Raw genomic sequence first — 18,916 nt, 5'->3', positions numbered from 1 at the left:
GGTTTGAAGGGTGAGTGAGCCAGTGTAATTACAGGCACAAGGAACATAACATCTTAGTTCCCAAGGTTGATGGCGCATTGGCGATGTAAGATAGTTAACATTTCTTATAATGCCAAATGTCTATGGGTGTTGGTGACTATTTAGCATCAGGTGGTCTATATGCTAGTCTGCCTACCTGTTCTATAAAAATAAATTAAGTCCTACTACATCTAAAAAGCTAAATTTTGCATATTATTTTTAAAACTATTAGAAAATATTATTCAAAAAATAAGAACATTTGTATTGTGTATAAATTATTTATTTGAAAAAAAAAATACTGATCTAAAAGAGGTATAAACATATTAGGTGAAAATCTTTATTGGTTAAGTATTAAAAATCCAATAAAAATTTTAATTACATTTTATAAATTCACTCTTAATTATTTTTTATTTTTCTTTAGAGAATAATTCTCTATAAAGCTTAAGAACCCAAATACTTCCTTACTTTTCATCATAATTGCATAAAATTTAAAATGTGATATTTTAATTTAATATACTTATTCCTAGGTTGGTTCTTGTTACATCATAATTATTCTTTTTTTTATTCATAGCCAATTAACAAGTATAATTTGTTATCCCACTAAAACCAGCTTAATAATTATATTATTGAGATAATTGTTTTGTTAAATTCTTATAAAATATACAATAATAATCAAATAAAAAATAAATTAATTAATATAATTCCTTATAAAAAACTTACATGCAATATTTGAAACCTCTGAGAAAGCTTCCTCCATGATCAGAAATTCTCAAAACATCATTAAATTCAAATTTTATTTTCCCATTATTGTAGCATGTATCTCTACTTTGCACACCATATTGGTAATAACAGTAAAAAGCGTTTTGGTGAGGCCATATAAAACTTATTTTATACCAGCAATCTTTTTTCATTAATATAGGTTCATCGAATTCAATATCAATGTTGGAGTCATGTTCCACATGACTATCGAAGTATTTTTTTTTTATAATACTGTTATCTTCTTCGCATTTGACTAAGATTGTGAATTGTTCATGGTAAATTTTTGTAAAATTTTTACAAAAGCAGACCACTGGTGCCATTCTGGAATGCACACTTAACATATTAATAAATGTGGACTTATTAGCTTTTACTTTTGTGTGTATTGTATAGTTTGTTAAGTCTTTTATTATTAAAGGAGATTCAGATCTTAATGGGGGGCGGTGACAAAGACACCATTGCAGTTTTAAAGCCAGTCTTGGTAATAAATTGTAATCTGTGATACTTAACATTTTATTATTTATTTTCTTACAACTTTTTATTAGTTTTTCTTCATATTTTAATAGAAGGTTATCTTTACATGCTGTTATTTCACTTAATTCATTTAATGACAGTGTAGAAAATCTTAATAAGTTCAATAAATCATTCTTTATTAAAATTTCTCTTCTATTTTGAAAATTGTTTTTAATTTCATTCTGTTCACAATAATATGATGTCCATTCAAAGACATTCTTAATCAGATCTTTTTCTAAAATATTTATTTCATTACATTCTAGAATTTTTCGCATACATATGGAAGTAATGGAGCATTTATTTTCTTTTAAGAAGTAGCCTGCATGTTGACAAAATAGTTTTAGTGCAGTTTTGACCAGTTGGTTGTCTTGCATGTGATCAGGGTAGTTTAAAACAGGAATAACATTATCAATACTCATATTTGATTCAATATATGCAATGCAAATTTCTGTAAGATAATCTAACATATATTTCCTTGCAGCATACATAAGATCATATGATTCCTCTATAGAATGTATGTCGACTTTGTCTGTGTAAATATAATTTAGTAGCAGCTGAAATATATTCGGTTCTATGTCCGTTATGGTTATTACTTCGTTTGTCGATAAAGGTCCGTAAAACATCGCCTCAAAAACAGGACTACTGATACCTAATATTAATTTGTGAGCTTTAAACTTTTTTCCATGTACCGAGAAACTGCAATCACTCCATTCATATGATACTAACAATTTATTAACTCTGTCGTATAAACTTTTGTTTTTAAGGTCATTCATATTATATCCCTAATCTGAAATTAATGTGAAATAATTTTATAAAATTGGCAATTATTTATGTTATTTGAAGTTATATGTTAACTTATTAGAGCCACTTAATAAAAAATCATACATTTCATTATGATTCTTGAGAACGAGTTAAGTATAACGGTTTATTCTAGGTGTCGGTATTACCTGTTTTGCTTTGATATCAACCTTGAACTTGGAATATGACCAGGGACGTATTTAAAGATATAAACAATCCTACACGTTAGAAAATGTATGTAACGATAACAAATCTTGTATATAGTACTAACCTTGAAACTGAGTGACGAGTGAAGGAATATACGGAAAATGTTAATTAAATTTACTGATACGAAATTTGCGGATGTTTGCAAACAAAGATGGGCGCGTGAATCGTGATGAGGTTTTATTAGTGTTGCCACTTCAGCTCATAGAGCAAACTAATAAAATTTAATAGAGATAATGCTGGCGCATTAAGAACATCTTAAAACATTAAGTTAAAAAACTCTATTCATTTTAAAATTAATTTATAAAAATATTAGAAATGTATAAATGTAAAGTGACTTAAAATATTAGTAATATTTGTATATTTTTTAATAATTAATATTTTATGTGTAAGTAGATTAGTCGGTAAAAATTAAAACAAATGTATTCAGGTTGGTCAATAAGCATAATAATTATATTTGAATATATATATATATATATATATATATATATATATATAATTATCTATAATTTATTTCAAAATATAGAAGAGTATCTGGTTACACATCAGCACTACATACAATAAAGATCTACCTTTAATTTATGTTATGCGCACGTTTATTGTGAGATTACTTTTTTTCTTCTGTTTTTATTTTATTTTAGTGTCCGCAAACCCGCGATACGTTATATTTTGTTTGTTACTGTTTTCGCTCGTTATTACCCTAAGAATCGTTTTCTAATATAAAAATAAGCAACATGTGAACATCAAATACAATGAACACATCAACTGTCAAAGTTTATTTCGCAATTAGACTTGCTGACCTTGATTAAGCTGGTAACACGATAAGTAACAAAAAAAAAAATGTATCTCTGTCCAAAGTATTTATAACGTTCGTATGTATAAGATCCGTAAATTTCACTTGTTTTTGTTAAATACAAAATGACTAAAGGGTTCAAACGAAAAATTGTATTTTTCATTTTAGAATATATTAATTATGCGGGGCTTAAGAATATACAGCCTGTAAATGTCCCACTGCTGGGCTAAGGCCCTCTCTCCCTTTTGAGGAGAAGGTTTGGAGCTTATTCCACCACGCTGCTCCAATGCGGGTTGGTGTAATACACATGTGGCAGAATTTCGTTGAAATTAGACACTTCCTCACGATGTTTTCCTTCACCGAAAAGCACGAGATGAATTATAAACAGAAATTAAGCACATGAAAATTCAGAGGTGCTTGCTCGGCTTGAACCCACGTTCATCGGTTAAGATTCACGCGTTCTTACCACTGGGCCATCTCGACTAAGAATATGAAAATTATACTAGTCTATTACTGGTAATGTACACTCAACATTAGAAAACATTTATAAATCTCTAAATTAACTGTTTTTTTTTGTACAAATCAATGTATGAATCTTTGTAACGCAGTAATTTCATTTGATTAATCTTTCTCTTCTGGGGTTCTCAATAGAAGTGGAAAAATTTCCTCATGTATTTAACATTTGAAACAAAAAATATAACTTACAACACCGATGTTTTAAATTTATTTTTTGTTTTTATCTGTCTTATAAGTGAATTGTGGAGCGCGCCGGTGTTGTGTTAATGTTGTGATAAAGTTATTATCTAAATATAATATGATATGAATATGATATTAAAGCAAAGCAAGAATAAATCTTTCAACTCTACATTGCCTTCATCGCATCACGCAAATATGCGTGATTTACATGCAATTTTTGTTTTAAAACAGTTCTTGAAATATATTTATATATCGTGTAAACTGTATGAATGATGTAATTTATTTATTTAAATCGTACCAATATTTTTACGTACGTCAGTTTTTATTGTACATAAAACTATATACAGAAAATATAACATATCTGATAATCATGTTTCAATAGGTATGTAAATAGATGAATATTATGAACGAATCTGAAAATCAAGAAAAGGTAATATGAATGCTTATAAATATTGAGACGACGAAATAACACTTAAAAATATATTATCAATATATTTGTTCGAATGTTGCGTCGGGGGTTGATTAACCCCGGACCCGGGTCCGATTAATTAACCCCAGACCAGTTGACGATCTGGGGCCAATTCATCGGAACATAAGATGGTTTGAATGCACAACACAATAATGCACAGGTGGTACAAATTGCGATGTTTTGACGATTGTTACAGGGTTCTTATATTTTGCACCTTAAAATTATTTTAAGGTTCATTACCCTCATACTTCTCATTGGTAGAATAAGGGTCTACAAAAATCGTTTATACAAATGTAATAATTTTACATTCGTAGTTTTTGAGTTAACTTACTGGTGGTAGGGCTTTGTGCAAGCTCTTCTGAGTAGGTACCACTCACTCATCAGATATTCTATGCAAAACAGCAGTACTTGGCATTGTTGTTCCGGTTTGAAGGGTGAGTGAGCCAGTGTAATTACAAGCACAAGGAACATAACATCTTAGTTCCCAAGGTTGATGGCGCATTGGCGATGTAAGATAGTTAACATTTCTTATAATGCCAAATGTCTATGGGTGTTGGTGACTATTTAGCATCAGGTGGTCTATATGCTAGTCTGCCTACCTGTTCTATAAAAATAAATTAAGTCCTACTACATCTAAAAAGCCAAGTTTTGCATATTATTTTTAAAACTATTAGAAAATATTATTCAAAAAATAAGAACATTTGTATTGTGTATAAATTATTTATTTGAAAAAAAAAATACTGATCTAAAAGAGGTATAAACATATTAGGTGAAAATCTTTATTGGTTAAGTATTAAAAATCCAATAAAAATTTTAATTACATTTTATAAATTCACTCTTAATTATTTTTTATTTTTCTTTAGAGAATAATTCTCTATAAAGCTTAAGAACCCAAATACTTCCTTACTTTTCATCATAATTGCATAAAATTTAAAATGTGATATTTTAATTTAATATACTTATTCCTAGGTTGGTTCTTGTTACATCATAATTATTCTTTTTTTTATTCATAGCCAATTAACAAGTATAATTTGTTATCCCACTAAAACCAGCTTAATAATTATATTATTGAGATAATTGTTTTGTTAAATTCTTATAAAATATACAATAATAATAAAATAAAAAATAAATTAATTAATATAATTCCTTATAAAAAACTTACATGCAATATTTGAAACCTCTGAGAAAGCTTCCTCCATGATCAGAAATTCTCAAAACATCATTAAATTCAAATTTTATTTTCCCATTATTGTAGCATGTATCTCTACTTTGCACACCATATTGGTAATAACAGTAAAAAGCGTTTTGGTGAGGCCATATAAAACTTATTTTATACCAGCAATCTTTTTTCATTAATATAGGTTCATCGAATTCAATATCAATGTTGGAGTCATGTTCCACATGACTATCGAAGTATTTTTTTTTTATAATACTGTTATCTTCTTCGCATTTGACTAAGATTGTGAATTGTTCATGGTAAATTTTTGTAAAATTTTTACAAAAGCAGACCACTGGTGCCATTCTGGAATGCACACTTAACATATTAATAAATGTGGACTTATTAGCTTTTACTTTTGTGTGTATTGTATAGTTTGTTAAGTCTTTTATTATTAAAGGAGATTCAGATCTTAATGGGGGGCGGTGACAAAGACACCATTGCAGTTTTAAAGCCAGTCTTGGTAATAAATTGTAATCTGTGATACTTAACATTTTATTATTTATTTTCTTAGAACTTTTTATTAGTTTTTCTTCATATTTTAATAGAAGGTTATCTTTACATGCTGTTATTTCACTTAATTCATTTAATGACAGTGTAGAAAATCTTAATAAGTTCAATAAATCATTCTTTATTAAAATTTCTCTTCTATTTTGAAAATTGTTTTTAATTTCATTCTGTTCACAATAATATGATGTCCATTCAAAGACATTCTTAATCAGATCTTTTTCTAAAATATTTATTTCATTACATTCTAGAATTTTTCGCATACATATGGAAGTAATGGAGCATTTATTTTCTTTTAAGAAGTAGCCTGCATGTTGACAAAATAGTTTTAGTGCAGTTTTGACCAGTTGGTTGTCTTGCATGTGATCAGGGTAGTTTAAAACAGGAATAACATTATCAATACTCATATTTGATTCAATATATGCAATGCAAATTTCTGTAAGATAATCTAACATATATTTCCTTGCAGCATACATAAGATCATATGATTCCTCTATAGAATGTATGTCGACTTTGTCTGTGTAAATATAATTTAGTAGCAGCTGAAATATATTCGGTTCTATGTCCGTTATGGTTATTACTTCGTTTGTCGATAAAGGTCCGTAAAACATCGCCTCAAAAACAGGACTACTGATACCTAATATTAATTTGTGAGCTTTAAACTTTTTTCCATGTACCGAGAAACTGCAATCACTCCATTCATATGATACTAACAATTTATTAACTCTGTCGTATAAACTTTTGTTTTTAAGGTCATTCATATTATATCCCTAATCTGAAATTAATGTGAAATAATTTTATAAAATTGGCAATTATTTATGTTATTTGAAGTTATATGTTAACTTATTAGAGCCACTTAATAAAAAATCATACATTTCATTATGATTCTTGAGAACGAGTTAAGTATAACGGTTTATTCTAGGTGTCGGTATTACCTGTTTTGCTTTGATATCAAGCTTGAACTTGGAATATGACCAGGGACGTATTTAAAGATATAAACAATCCTACACGTTAGAAAATGTATGTAACGATAACAAATCTTGTATATAGTACTAACCTTGAAACTGAGTGACGAGTGAAGGAATATACGGAAAATGTTAATTAAATTTACTGATACGAAATTTGCGGATGTTTGCAAACAAAGATGGGCGCGTGAATCGTGATGAGGTTTTATTAGTGTTGCCACTTCAGCTCATAGAGCAAACTAATAAAATTTAATAGAGATAATGCTGGCGCATTAAGAACATCTTAAAACATTAAGTTAAAAAACTCTATTCATTTTAAAATTAATTTATAAAAATATTAGAAATGTATAAATGTAAAGTGACTTAAAATATTAGTAATATTTGTATATTTTTTAATAATTAATATTTTATGTGTAAGTAGATTAGTCGGTAAAAATTAAAACAAATGTATTCAGGTTGGTCAATAAGCATAATAATTATATTTGAATATATATATATATATATATATATATATATATATATATATATATATATATATTTATCTATAATTTATTTCAAAATATAGAAGAGTATCTGGTTACACATCAGCACTACATACAATAAAGATCTACCTTTAATTTATGTTATGCGCACGTTTATTGTGAGATTACTTTTTTTCTTCTGTTTTTATTTTATTTTAGTGTCCGCAAACCCGCGATACGTTATATTTTGTTTGTTACTGTTTTCGCTCGTTATTACCCTAAGAATCGTTTTCTAATATAAAAATAAGCAACATGTGAACATCAAATACAATGAACACATCAACTGTCAAAGTTTATTTCGCAATTAGACTTGCTGACCTTGATTAAGCTGGTAACACGATAAGTAACAAAAAAAAATGTATCTCTGTCCAAAGCATTTATAACGTTCGTATGTATAAGATCCGTAAATTTCACTTGTTTTTGTTAAATACAAAATGACTAAAGGGTTCAAACGAAAAATTGTATTTTTCATTTTAGAATATATTAATTATGCGGGGCTTAAGAATATACAGCCTGTAAATGTCCCACTGCTGGGCTAAGGCCCTCTCTCCCTTTTGAGGAGAAGGTTTGGAGCTTATTCCACCACGCTGCTCCAATGCGGGTTGGTGTAATACACATGTGGCAGAATTTCGTTGAAATTAGACACTTCCTCACGATGTTTTCCTTCACCGAAAAGCACGAGATGAATTATAATCAGAAATTAAGCACATGAAAATTCAGAGGTGCTTGCTCGGCTTGAACCCACGTTCATCGGTTAAGATTCACGCGTTCTTACCACTGGGCCATCTCGACTAAGAATATGAAAATTATACTAGTCTATTACTGGTAATGTACACTCCGTAACCGTAACAGCCTGTTAATGTCCCACTGCTGGGCTAAAGGCCTCCTCTCCTCTTTTTGAGGAGAAGGTTTGGAGCTTATTCCACCACGCTGCTCCAATGCGGGTTGGTAGAATTCACATGTGGCAGAATTTCAGTGAAATTAGACACATGCAGGTTTCCTCACGATGTTTTCCTTCACCGTAAAGCACGAGATGAATTATAATCACAAATTAAGCACATGAAAATTCAGTGGTGCTTGCCCGGGTTTGAACCCACGATCATCGGTTAAGATTCACGCGTTCTTACCACAGGGCCATCTCGGCTTGTACACTCAACATTAGAAAACATTTATAAATCTCTAAATTAACTGTTTTTTTTTGTACAAATCAATGTATAAATCTTTGTAACGCAGTAATTTCATTTGATTAATCTTTCTCTTCTGGGGTTCTCAATAGAAGTGGAAAAATTTCCTCATGTATTTAACATTTGAAACAAAAAATATAACTTACAACACCGATGTTTTAAATTTATTTTTTGTTTTTATCTGTCTTATAAGTGAATTGTGGAGCGCGCCGGTGTTGTGTTAATGTTGTGATAAAGTTATTATCTAAATATAATATGATATGAAGATGAGAATTGTAAAGTGCATAGCTTTTTATATTTTATTTCATAATGGGTTCTACGTTTGAAGACACTGTGTTAGATTTTGACTTAAATTTTCTACAGCAATCGCCAAATATAGTGGTAAGGTTAAGGTTATGTTCAGTTTTGTTGAACTTTTGAATTATTTTTTTCGTATTATTTCGTACAAAATGCGTGTATCTTATAAAATTAATTTACACCTGTAATGTAAATTGTAAAATATTACTTAATAAATGTAAAATTTTTCTTGATTCAAAGATAAAATTTTATAAAATACCAGTGACATTGATCTAAAAAAAACTATTTCAGAATGATTGCAGAATAGAGAAGCAGAAAAAAGCAATACTAATAGCTAAAAAGAAAACAGTTGCTACAGAGTAAGAATTTTCTGTTTTAATTTTAACTTAAAGTTATAACACTGCTATTTAGTTTATAGTACCGGTATCTAAACTTGTTATAAGTTTTTAGTAAAAAAGTAATAATAAACAAGTAGCCTCTCAACCCTATAACAAGAGCAATAAAAAACATATAAATAAATATATAATATCAATTATAAATATATTTAATTTTGTTGTTTGATAAATATTTATGTACCTTTTTTCCAGTTCTTTAATTAAAAAGTATTTTGCAAAAAAGGAACAATTGGAACAGACAGAGTTAGTATTGTTGACTGCAAAAGAAGAGTGTAAGCAAGTGTGCATAGATTATAAAGGAAGCCTAGAAAAATGTACACAATTAGAGAAGGTAGAAGTTAAACTAATTTAACATAAATTAAAATTATGTTAGATATTATTTTATTAAACTAGTTATTGGCAATGTTTTTAGGAAGTACAATCACTTCAGAACCTGAATAAGGAGTTGCAGTCAAATTGTGAGTTGATGCAAAACCAGGTTGAAGCAATCAGATCACACTCACACCAACTAGAGGTAGTGGTGGTGTAAACCATTAATTTTATGAAATATTATATGGGATTATGTATTTCTATATAAAACATATAAATAGTCTCTGTTTTATTGAAATGTAAAATTTTTTTTTGATGTCTACCTTTAACTTTAAACTCTAAAATTGTTTCTGCAGGAACTGGTTACAGAACATGAAACAGTTATTGAGGCCTTAAAAAAAGAGAAACAAAAAGAAAAGGAAAATAAACCGAATAAACCAGAAAGTGACAAAAACCTTTTGAACACCCAAAAAGAAAATGCAACACTCCTCAATGACATATGTGTATTTCGGGATATAGTTTTGGGTAAAAGTAAGTATTTAAATCTCATATATTGTTTGTTATGTTGATAACATAAATTAAATGAATGTTACTGCAAATGCTCTACAAAAATTTTCAATATATCTTTTTGTAAATATATTTTTTTTTGTCATGTTTAATTTTTTTATCTATATTTCCAGAAAAATTAAATAAACGCCATAAATTAATCTTAAAAAAGTATGATAAGATTAAAAGTACATATGATGTAAATGATTCTGCTTCAGAAAATAGCAGTGATGAAACAGAATTTGATGATAGTTCACCATCTTCTCCATTTTTTAGTACATTAGTTACCTCTGAAGATAAAGATAAAGAGGTAATCAGCTACATATTATATATTATGGTTTCTAATTTAACATTTTTTAAAATATATTTGTTTTAAATAGTTACAAAAACAGGAATTCAATAATTTCTTCCCATAATAATAATTTTTTTTAAATTTTATAAAAACTGCTATTTGGACTTGAAATTTAATTTCTTTTTTCGTTATTTCAGAGTGACCTCAAGGCAAAGCAAAGTGTAGTTTGTAGTAAAAAAGGTATGATTTTACAAAATTATTTATTTATTTATGTACAATATTTGAACACTATCTAATATTTTTTATCACAATATTTCAGGGTCAACAAGAATAAATAAAGATTATGACTCGGATTGCAGTAATGAGAGAGTCAGTGAAGACACAGGTCGAGGTTCCTCTTTGGCATTTTCTGATGGAGAGAAATGCTTTAATAGTCCTGACTATTTCAACAATGATAGTCCATTTGCTCCAGAATGTAATAAAATTAAAGAAAGAAGAGTTTTCGTTGATGCCTGTACCAGTCCAATAGCTATTCATGAGGTAGTACATATTGCAACTAGTCCTCTACTGTTCGATGATGAAGCTCTACTTAGTGATAACAATATGATTACCTCTATTGAAAAAGATTCCAATAATACAGAATACTTTATCACTGATATTCCACTGAGCACAGAAATTGTTACAATTAAAGAAAAAAAAAGTTTAGTTGATATTGGAACAAGTACAGTGGATATTAAAATGATGAATGTATCAACAAGTCCTGTAGTATTTGAAGAACTTGATTTAGTAAATAAGAAGTTAACACATACAGCTACATCACCAATTCTAAATATTCAAAATTGTACAAATAACATAAATATTACCCCAGATATGAGTGGACTTGTCTTGAGTAATGATGAGGCAAATAATGTAATAAATGTAGAAGATGCATTGTCAAGTGTTGAAATAAGACATAAGAATATTCAAAAACTGTCGAGTCAATGTGAACTTGAAATTAGTAACAAATCACTTGAAGAAAAGATGTGTTTGGAGAGGAATAACAGCAGAAACTTATGTAGTGAAAACAGTAATGATTTTGAAATTGAAATGATTTTAAATTCAATGCGTTTATCTGAAAGGTTAATTACGCCTATTCCAAAGACTCCTGCAAAAATAAGCAAAAAAGATGGCAAAAAGCAAATATCACATGCAAAACAACAACTTAATTCACCCAAGGAACACATTGTTTGTACAGAATCTGTAAAACTGAGAGAAGAAAACAGGGCTCTTCAAACAAGCATATCAGATTTATCAAAAGAGATAATGAATATAAAAAGTATATTAAAAAAACAGCATTTGATGCCTGAAACACCAAAAAAACATGTTTCAGAAGTAAATACGAGTCACATAAACTCAGAGCTGTTTAATGATTCTAGTGAAAAAGTAATATTTGTTCACCTAGATGGTGAAGAAAATAGCGATAATAATAATAAAGATAAAATTCACTATAATGGTTTCTCAAATAGTTCCATGGAATATTCAATATCCCCTATACCTACTGTAGAAAAAAGTGTTATTCGAAGACCTGTAATACAGAGTATACAAGTTTTTCCTGCAGGGTCTCAAGTAAGGAGTAATAATTTAATCTCATCCAGTGCATTAGAACTTCACAAATCTTCAGAAACATTACCAAGTGAAGATAATGCCAAAAGAAAGAAAGAAACAAATTTTGATAGGGTTTCTTTAGTAGATAGTAGAACAATTATTGAAGATAATTTGAGAATGGAAAGTGAAGGTGAGGAAACCTTAGTATGTGACAATAACAAAGAAATAATATTAAACAATAGTAAATGTAAAAATGTTAAACATAAAAAAATAAGTAGGCTTGAAAAGTTCAGAAAAAAACTTTTACCAAAAAGTAAAATTAAAAGAATAAATGTTCCTATAAGAAAGTTACACACTAAGTCTAAAGTAATATCTGTAACAAAAAGTAAAAATTTGGACTCTGAATTATTAGAGAATAACAAGTCAGCATATGAAAAGGCACTAAAAGTTATGAAAGATTTAAAGCTTAAAAAAGGTACTGATGAAAAACAAGGTGCAATACATATATGCAATACAAAAGCAAAAAACATTGAAAAAGATTCTGAAACTAATAATAATAGGAATGATTCAAGGTGTGATTTTAATGAAAAATATTCACCAAAAAATAAAAGTCCTATTGAAATCAAACAACCAATTGTTTGTTTATCCCCATTACCATTGGACAACTTAATGGGCAAAGATAAACAACCAAAAATTAATGCACCAAGTCCGAGAAAGTCACAGGATATTCTTTTAAGTATGGAGTCATCACCAACAACAAACATTATAAATACTAGGAGTCGTACTAAGTCCCTGCAAGAATCTTTGACATCTATACAAGTTAACAGTGATATTTATAAATATAATGAATTTACCAAGGAATGCACTAAACCAGCAGAAGGCAGGAAACGATTGAAGCGTGCTGCATCTGATAATCCTCCAGTAGAATGTAAAAGGGTATTACGTAGTCAAAATGTGAGAGAGATTTTCATTGATCAAGTGAATGCAAAAGAAGATTATTTAGCCACTACTCATAATATTTTAAAGTCATCAAATAGTTCACCTCGAAAGAAACATTTTAGTCAAGAAGAAAATGAAAGCCAGAACATCCTTATTAAAAATATAAGTAAATCTGATGAGCTTACAGGTAGCAGTATTAATACAAACACAAAACAAAATATTGATGTAACCTGTCCAATAATTAACCCAAAAGAAAGTATTCTCTGCATTATGTTAGAAAAATTTGGTAAAACGAAAATAAAATATTCTGCTAAAAAAATTTCTGGTAAGTTTGAAAGTTTAAGTAATGAAAATGTTCATATCTAATATGTTCAAATCTAATTTGTATAGTTCGGATTTCGAGAATATAATTTGCTTGTATAATTTTTAATTAAAAATATCATAAAAAATTGAAGAGAAAGTCATTACTTTTTAAGTTTGTTGTCAGGATCAATAGTTTTATACATAATTTATGTATAAGGTAAAGCTTTGACAGAGATATTGTTTTTTTTTTTCAGATGAGATTTCAAATTTGATATGTAAAAAATTAGAAGAGGATATAGCCAAAATAATTGCATTACCAATAGATAAAACTAAATCTGCTATGAATAAGCTAGTAGAAGAGATAAAGCATACTTGGAAGATGAAAAAATTTTTACTTGGCTTTATGAAGTATTTAAAAAACCCTGCACGAAAACAGGAGTTGTTTAACAAAGTTAGCTCTCCTCCTGCACCTCCTATGACCAAAGCAGAACAAATTCTTTTATATGTTATAAGACAGTTACAAATATCTACACCTAATACAGTCAGCATAATCCTCACTCACATAGAATTTTCACTTTTTCAATTAAATAAGACTCCACATTTTGATGTTATTGAAAGTATGTCGCATTTCTATGCCTTGTTATGTCGATACTTTGGTTTAAAAAATCGTTTACGACAATTTCTGTTGGATGCTATGTATTGTCTCCAATTTAAAGTTGTTCCACTTATTAAGCAATGCTTGGATGTATGGATGCATATTTTACCTTTAGCACATATGGGAATTGGTAAGTTATTAATTTATTGTTTTCTTTCTTACATAATAATTTATAAAATATGTTGTTGTAATCTTATTATTTTATTATATTACAGCAAAAAGTCCATTAGTTACCTGCTTAGTCTATCTTTTGCACTTTTATAAATGTGAAGATAAATTTAACAGAATACAGGACATACGATTTATATTGAATAAAAAATATTTTTACCAAATAACAGATTGGAATGAAACAAAAATTTTGGAAATGTTTAGAAACTCTATTAAGGAATTAAGAGGTAAGTTAATTATATTAATTATATAGACAGATCTGCTATAAAAGTTGTTTATAAAAAAAATCTATTATAAATCAATTTTCAGATATAAAAGTCGAGAAAAAAATGTTACGAATGGCTTTAATAATTCTCGCTAAACGTCAAGGACCAAAATGGTGTCAGAAGAATATAGTTAAAAATATGCTATTACCTATGATTGAAAAAGAAGATGTACCAATGATGCAAAAACAGTTTTGTGTGGAGCTTCTGGGACCTCTACTCAAGCCATATCCCGGTGATATGAAAGTACATTGTGAAATTGTAGTTAACCAGTTACTTGATATGTTAGAACAGAAAAGTGAGTATAGTTATGAACCTTATTTAACTTAATATTTAACAAATAACAGGATTTACATGATCTATGCTTAACCTAATAATAAATTTAGGATATGTCTATATATAATCTAAAATATGCTTTCATTTTTTAGCTAAAGCACATTTGGGGTAAATTAATTTAATTAAAATCTATCCTATAGTTTCTACCTGATATGGCCATGTATATGATTAGTAACATCAGTGTTTGTTTTAAAATCCTGTGAAATTAAAAAAAAAATGTTTTTTTTTCATTACACATATCGTAGCTTTTTAATATGAATTTTGGTTATAATTTTGACTTTCTTTTTAGGTATGTGTCTATATATTATATTAAAAAATTGATTCTTCTATTATATTAAACAGGAAGGAGAAGGATCTCAATTCAATTGATTTTTTTTTATATGTACCTAATACATACTTTTAATTTTTCAGTTCCAGATAGCATGAAGGAAGCTATTTTCACGAGTTTAATTTATATGAATAAACACAATCAAAATCGTGTCCCTCAGTCATTACTTTCCTGGTCGCCGAAACGCGTGTCACCAGAATTTGAAGGACTTATGAAGGATTTTATTCGAGAGAAACCACTTAGAGTATGGAAAGGTATTCTATCGCGAACGTGTTTGTAAAATAATGTAAAAATAGCTATTAAGTTTTATGTTGGTGATAATTTTTTTATTTTAAGGAAGCTCTAAGTTATTGTTAAACAATTTAACTTTATTTTAAGGATTTTATTTTATTGTCTTAAGAGTATGACTGTAATGGTAAGGTATCTCAATCTTTCCATGTGTTCTGTGATTTGTGTAATATTTACTTCATTTTAGAAGTTTTGTATTGAAAACAAAAAGTACCATCTATTCTGAAGTTTAATTTTTCGAAAACCCCATTTTAATTTTAGGAGCAAAATTACTATAAAAATGATGTCGTCAACAATTTAGATCGTTGTTTTTGCAGTAACTTTTAAAAATTTACATAAAACTAAATAAATTCTTATACATCAATAAATACATTTACGATATCTATATTAAAAAATATCTTTTTATGACACGGCAACACTTAAATATTTAAGGAAAAAAAAACAACTTTATTTTATAAATAACCAATATTTTTATTGACATAAAGGAATTTAGTACAGTTTATTTTAATAATAATAATGTCCTCATTACCGATTTCGGCCTCTGGGGCCAATCTCAAGAGAGATTATGATTATATGTTTGAATTCGATTAATAATTTGTCTTGTATTTTTTAATTTCTACCATAATAACATGAATATTAACAAGTTGAGTTCGAGCATTAGGAGTTAATAGTTTAACGAATTTATGATAATACTGTACAAAGTTAGTGAGAGCCATTTGTAGTAAGCCTGACCCAGTTACAAGATTAGGGAATGATACGAGAACTTCTCGGTGTATTTCTTCAAGACTTTGTTTCCAGCTTGCTGTGAAAGAGGAAACAAGTGACAGAGACTTCTTTTCCAAATTTGCGAGTTCACTTTTTTTACCACCCTCTTGTAACTGTTCACCTTCTTTAACAAACTGCATGAGGCCTCCAAAATGTGGACTAAGTATCTCTTCAACATATTCAGAGCTTCTCGCTTGTAATTGTTCTCTAAAGCTTTCAGCTTCTTTTGTATTATCCCTTGTTCTTTCCATTAATATACTTAAGACCATGTCATAATTATTTATTAAGAATATTAGTTGCTGTATACGCTGAGGAAATTCTGCTGCCATTTTCAGTAAAAAGCAGTGGACTTCATCTTGCAATACCAAAAGCAAATTGCTGAGCTCTTCAGATGGAAACTGTTCACTCAAGCTAAGCATAGCTGCTGAAAATTCTGCATACCTCCTTGTGATCTGAAATGATAATGCAATAATATATTACAGTTTTTTCAATGTACATAATCTTGCACAAACCAAATTACTTAGTTTCTAGGTTTCGTTTCATAAGATAAAAAAAGTACTCACATAATGTGGTCCCATTTCTTTGTTCGATAATTTGGCTGGCTCACAATCTCTAACACTCTGGATATTTAATTTTAATACAAATTCCAGTCTCGGCCACAATGATGATAATAATGAATCCCAATAACTACAACATTTTAAAATTATTTTTGCACTTAATAATTTTATAAAATTAAGTAGATATTCAATATGATCTCATCTAAAAGATTTAAATTAGATAAGTATGATACGAATTTACCTGTCCAATGCCGCCACTGCTCTCTTGTGGCACATCCAACGATATCTGTTTATGAGTTGTATGCACAGAAACAGTGCAAGGCAATCATAGCATTCTAAGACATAGCTTTCAACATTTTTCTGAAAATTATGAATTGCAAATTTAAGTAACTTAAGTAAAATTTAAATTAAATTTTAAGTCAGTGAAAAATATTCAAATCGGTAGGTTATTAACTAACATTGAATGTTTCCCCATTTATTTTTTCTACTATATGGTAGCGGCCATAGTAACACATTCTGTTAAATATTTCACATACTGACTACTTATTACATTTATAAAGATACAGTTCAATGACAGAGAAGTCTTAGGCTTAAGAATGGTTCCTTTGAGAACTGAAACTTAATAAGCATATGTTGTAAATATTTATCAAAAATACTTACTACGAGCAAGGATAGTGTTTTTCCGAGTATTCTGTCAAATAACTCTTGAGCATGGCTTCCTTTAACATGAAAGAATTCAGTAGTAAACAAATACTCTCTGCAACTGTTGTCTACTAGAGCATATTGTAGACTTCTAAACAATGCCTCATATGAGTACTGAAAATAATTAAAACAGATACAAAATTATGTATTTCAAATTACGTAATTAACAATTATTTATTTAATTTTAAATAAATAATTGTTAATAAAAAACTGAACCTTTGTTTTTTGTTGTACATGAGGTACAATAATAGGAGCTTCTAGCTGTTGGGCAAGAACATCTCCTCTGTTGCCAATTGTGAATATTGTACTTTTATTTTTTAAGTTGGACTTTTGAAAGAATCCTCCCTTTGAACCATCTTCAATACCCATCAAATCATCCTTAGTAGGTACTTCTTCATATTTCAACTTGTCTAAGCGAGATGCATAAGACTTGAAATATGAATAGTAAACTTTGCTCAAAGTATCAATATATTCGTTGCAAATTTCTTGTGCTACATTTCGTTCATTTGCTAATATAAATTCAAAGAAAAACTTATATTTCAACATAGCATTCTGTGGTATTTGATAATTAGCCATTGGTTTCCTAAATTTATATATTTGTTCTAGGATATAAGTTCTGATCTTAGACACAGCTTTTATTTTAAGTTTTTCTAAAACATCTTTTACATCATGACAGGCTTTAGTTTCTTTAAAGTCTTGTTCTTTAACAAAGTTTAATTTCTGATTTAGAATAGCTAATTGAATCATGAATTCTTTATCAACAACAGGAACATTATTAATGCCACTGAAAAAGATAATAATTATGTGTCATTTATAATAAATAACTATTAGAAATACACAAACCATAATCTAATAGTGATAATTTTATTTCAAGTTTTGATATACTCACAAAATAAGTGTTTCAGATACAGCCATATCTTCTATAAATGATGATAGTGGACCTTTAAGAGCTTGTCTATTAGAAAGTTGAACAGACATATTTACAGAACGTTTCTGTAAGCTAATTATTTCATTACTTATACTTCCCAAATCATTCTAAAAACATTTATTTATATTTATTGTATGAATGTTTATTTTATAAATTTTATTTAAAAGATTATTTAAATCCTTATCTACTTACCTGAAAAACTAGTAACATACTTTCCATTTTTTCTAGAATAGAATCACAATCTTCAATTTGATTATGAAGTGATGCAATGTTCTCACTTTCTTTTAAATAATCAGCTACAGAATTTTTCTCTGCTTCTTTTATACTCTTATCGATTTGTAAAGCGTATTCCCGTAAATCCGTTCCATTTTTAAGTACTTCTTGAATTTCTAAATCTTCTAGATTTTTATCTAGAATTACGGTCATGTCTGTAGTGTCAGTCATTTTTTTATTTTTTAGTGAGAATGTAAAAAATACGTTTTGATTTTAAAATGCAATTTTCACATCTAGATTTTCAGTAATAGAAAAATCATCGCATAGTTTTCAAATAATACCTACAACAAGTTTCATTAATATTTTCATGTCATTATGTTAATTTGACATAATATGACTTTGACTAGT

General features: G+C 28.4%; 4 protein-coding genes across 5 annotated transcripts; 1 reads left to right on the top strand and 3 right to left on the bottom strand.

The window, feature by feature from the left end:
- Nucleotides 1–392: 392 nt before the first annotated feature.
- LOC126781166 (BTB/POZ domain-containing protein 3-like) lies at nucleotides 393–2,486 on the bottom strand. 2 transcript variants are annotated; one of them, XM_050506003.1, is made up of 2 exons: nucleotides 2,235–2,310; nucleotides 393–2,074 (listed from the first exon to the last, which is right to left on the bottom strand). In XM_050506003.1, the coding sequence occupies exon 2, from the start codon at nucleotides 2,058–2,060 to the stop codon at nucleotides 735–737; it is 1,326 nt and encodes a 441-aa protein (XP_050361960.1). In that variant the 5' UTR covers nucleotides 2,061–2,074; nucleotides 2,235–2,310; the 3' UTR covers nucleotides 393–734. The 2 variants fall into 2 exon arrangements, with proteins under 2 accessions (XP_050361960.1, XP_050361959.1); XM_050506002.1 differs by lacking the exon at nucleotides 2,235–2,310 and adding an exon at nucleotides 2,357–2,486 and having other exon boundaries at nucleotides 395–2,074.
- Nucleotides 2,487–3,827: 1,341 nt separating this feature from the next.
- Nucleotides 3,828–15,595, top strand: LOC126781163 (uncharacterized). The gene is made up of 13 exons (XM_050506000.1): nucleotides 3,828–3,858; nucleotides 8,863–9,021; nucleotides 9,229–9,296; nucleotides 9,525–9,663; nucleotides 9,745–9,846; nucleotides 9,998–10,172; nucleotides 10,322–10,497; nucleotides 10,677–10,719; nucleotides 10,799–13,327; nucleotides 13,560–14,090; nucleotides 14,176–14,355; nucleotides 14,438–14,689; nucleotides 15,139–15,595. The coding sequence occupies exons 2-13, from the start codon at nucleotides 8,950–8,952 to the stop codon at nucleotides 15,333–15,335; spliced, it is 4,464 nt and encodes a 1,487-aa protein (XP_050361957.1). The 5' UTR covers nucleotides 3,828–3,858; nucleotides 8,863–8,949; the 3' UTR covers nucleotides 15,336–15,595.
- LOC126781165 (BTB/POZ domain-containing protein 3-like) lies at nucleotides 5,109–7,158 on the bottom strand. The gene is made up of 2 exons (XM_050506001.1): nucleotides 7,028–7,158; nucleotides 5,109–6,745 (listed from the first exon to the last, which is right to left on the bottom strand). The coding sequence occupies exon 2, from the start codon at nucleotides 6,729–6,731 to the stop codon at nucleotides 5,406–5,408; it is 1,326 nt and encodes a 441-aa protein (XP_050361958.1). The 5' UTR covers nucleotides 6,732–6,745; nucleotides 7,028–7,158; the 3' UTR covers nucleotides 5,109–5,405.
- A 194-nt stretch (nucleotides 15,596–15,789) lies between the features above and the next one.
- On the bottom strand, nucleotides 15,790–18,890 carry LOC126781405 (vacuolar protein sorting-associated protein 52 homolog). The gene is made up of 7 exons (XM_050506365.1): nucleotides 18,488–18,890; nucleotides 18,257–18,402; nucleotides 17,584–18,151; nucleotides 17,326–17,481; nucleotides 16,907–17,025; nucleotides 16,672–16,795; nucleotides 15,790–16,560 (listed from the first exon to the last, which is right to left on the bottom strand). The coding sequence occupies exons 1-7, from the start codon at nucleotides 18,737–18,739 to the stop codon at nucleotides 15,931–15,933; spliced, it is 1,995 nt and encodes a 664-aa protein (XP_050362322.1). The 5' UTR covers nucleotides 18,740–18,890; the 3' UTR covers nucleotides 15,790–15,930.
- Nucleotides 18,891–18,916: the final 26 nt, after the last annotated feature.

The sequence above is a fragment of the Nymphalis io genome, chromosome 3 (genome assembly GCF_905147045.1).
Source record: "Nymphalis io chromosome 3, ilAglIoxx1.1, whole genome shotgun sequence".
Lineage (NCBI taxonomy): Eukaryota > Metazoa > Arthropoda > Insecta > Lepidoptera > Nymphalidae > Nymphalis > Nymphalis io.
The sequence above is the reverse complement of the archived record's forward strand: the minus strand, read 5'-3'. Positions and strand labels throughout refer to the sequence as shown.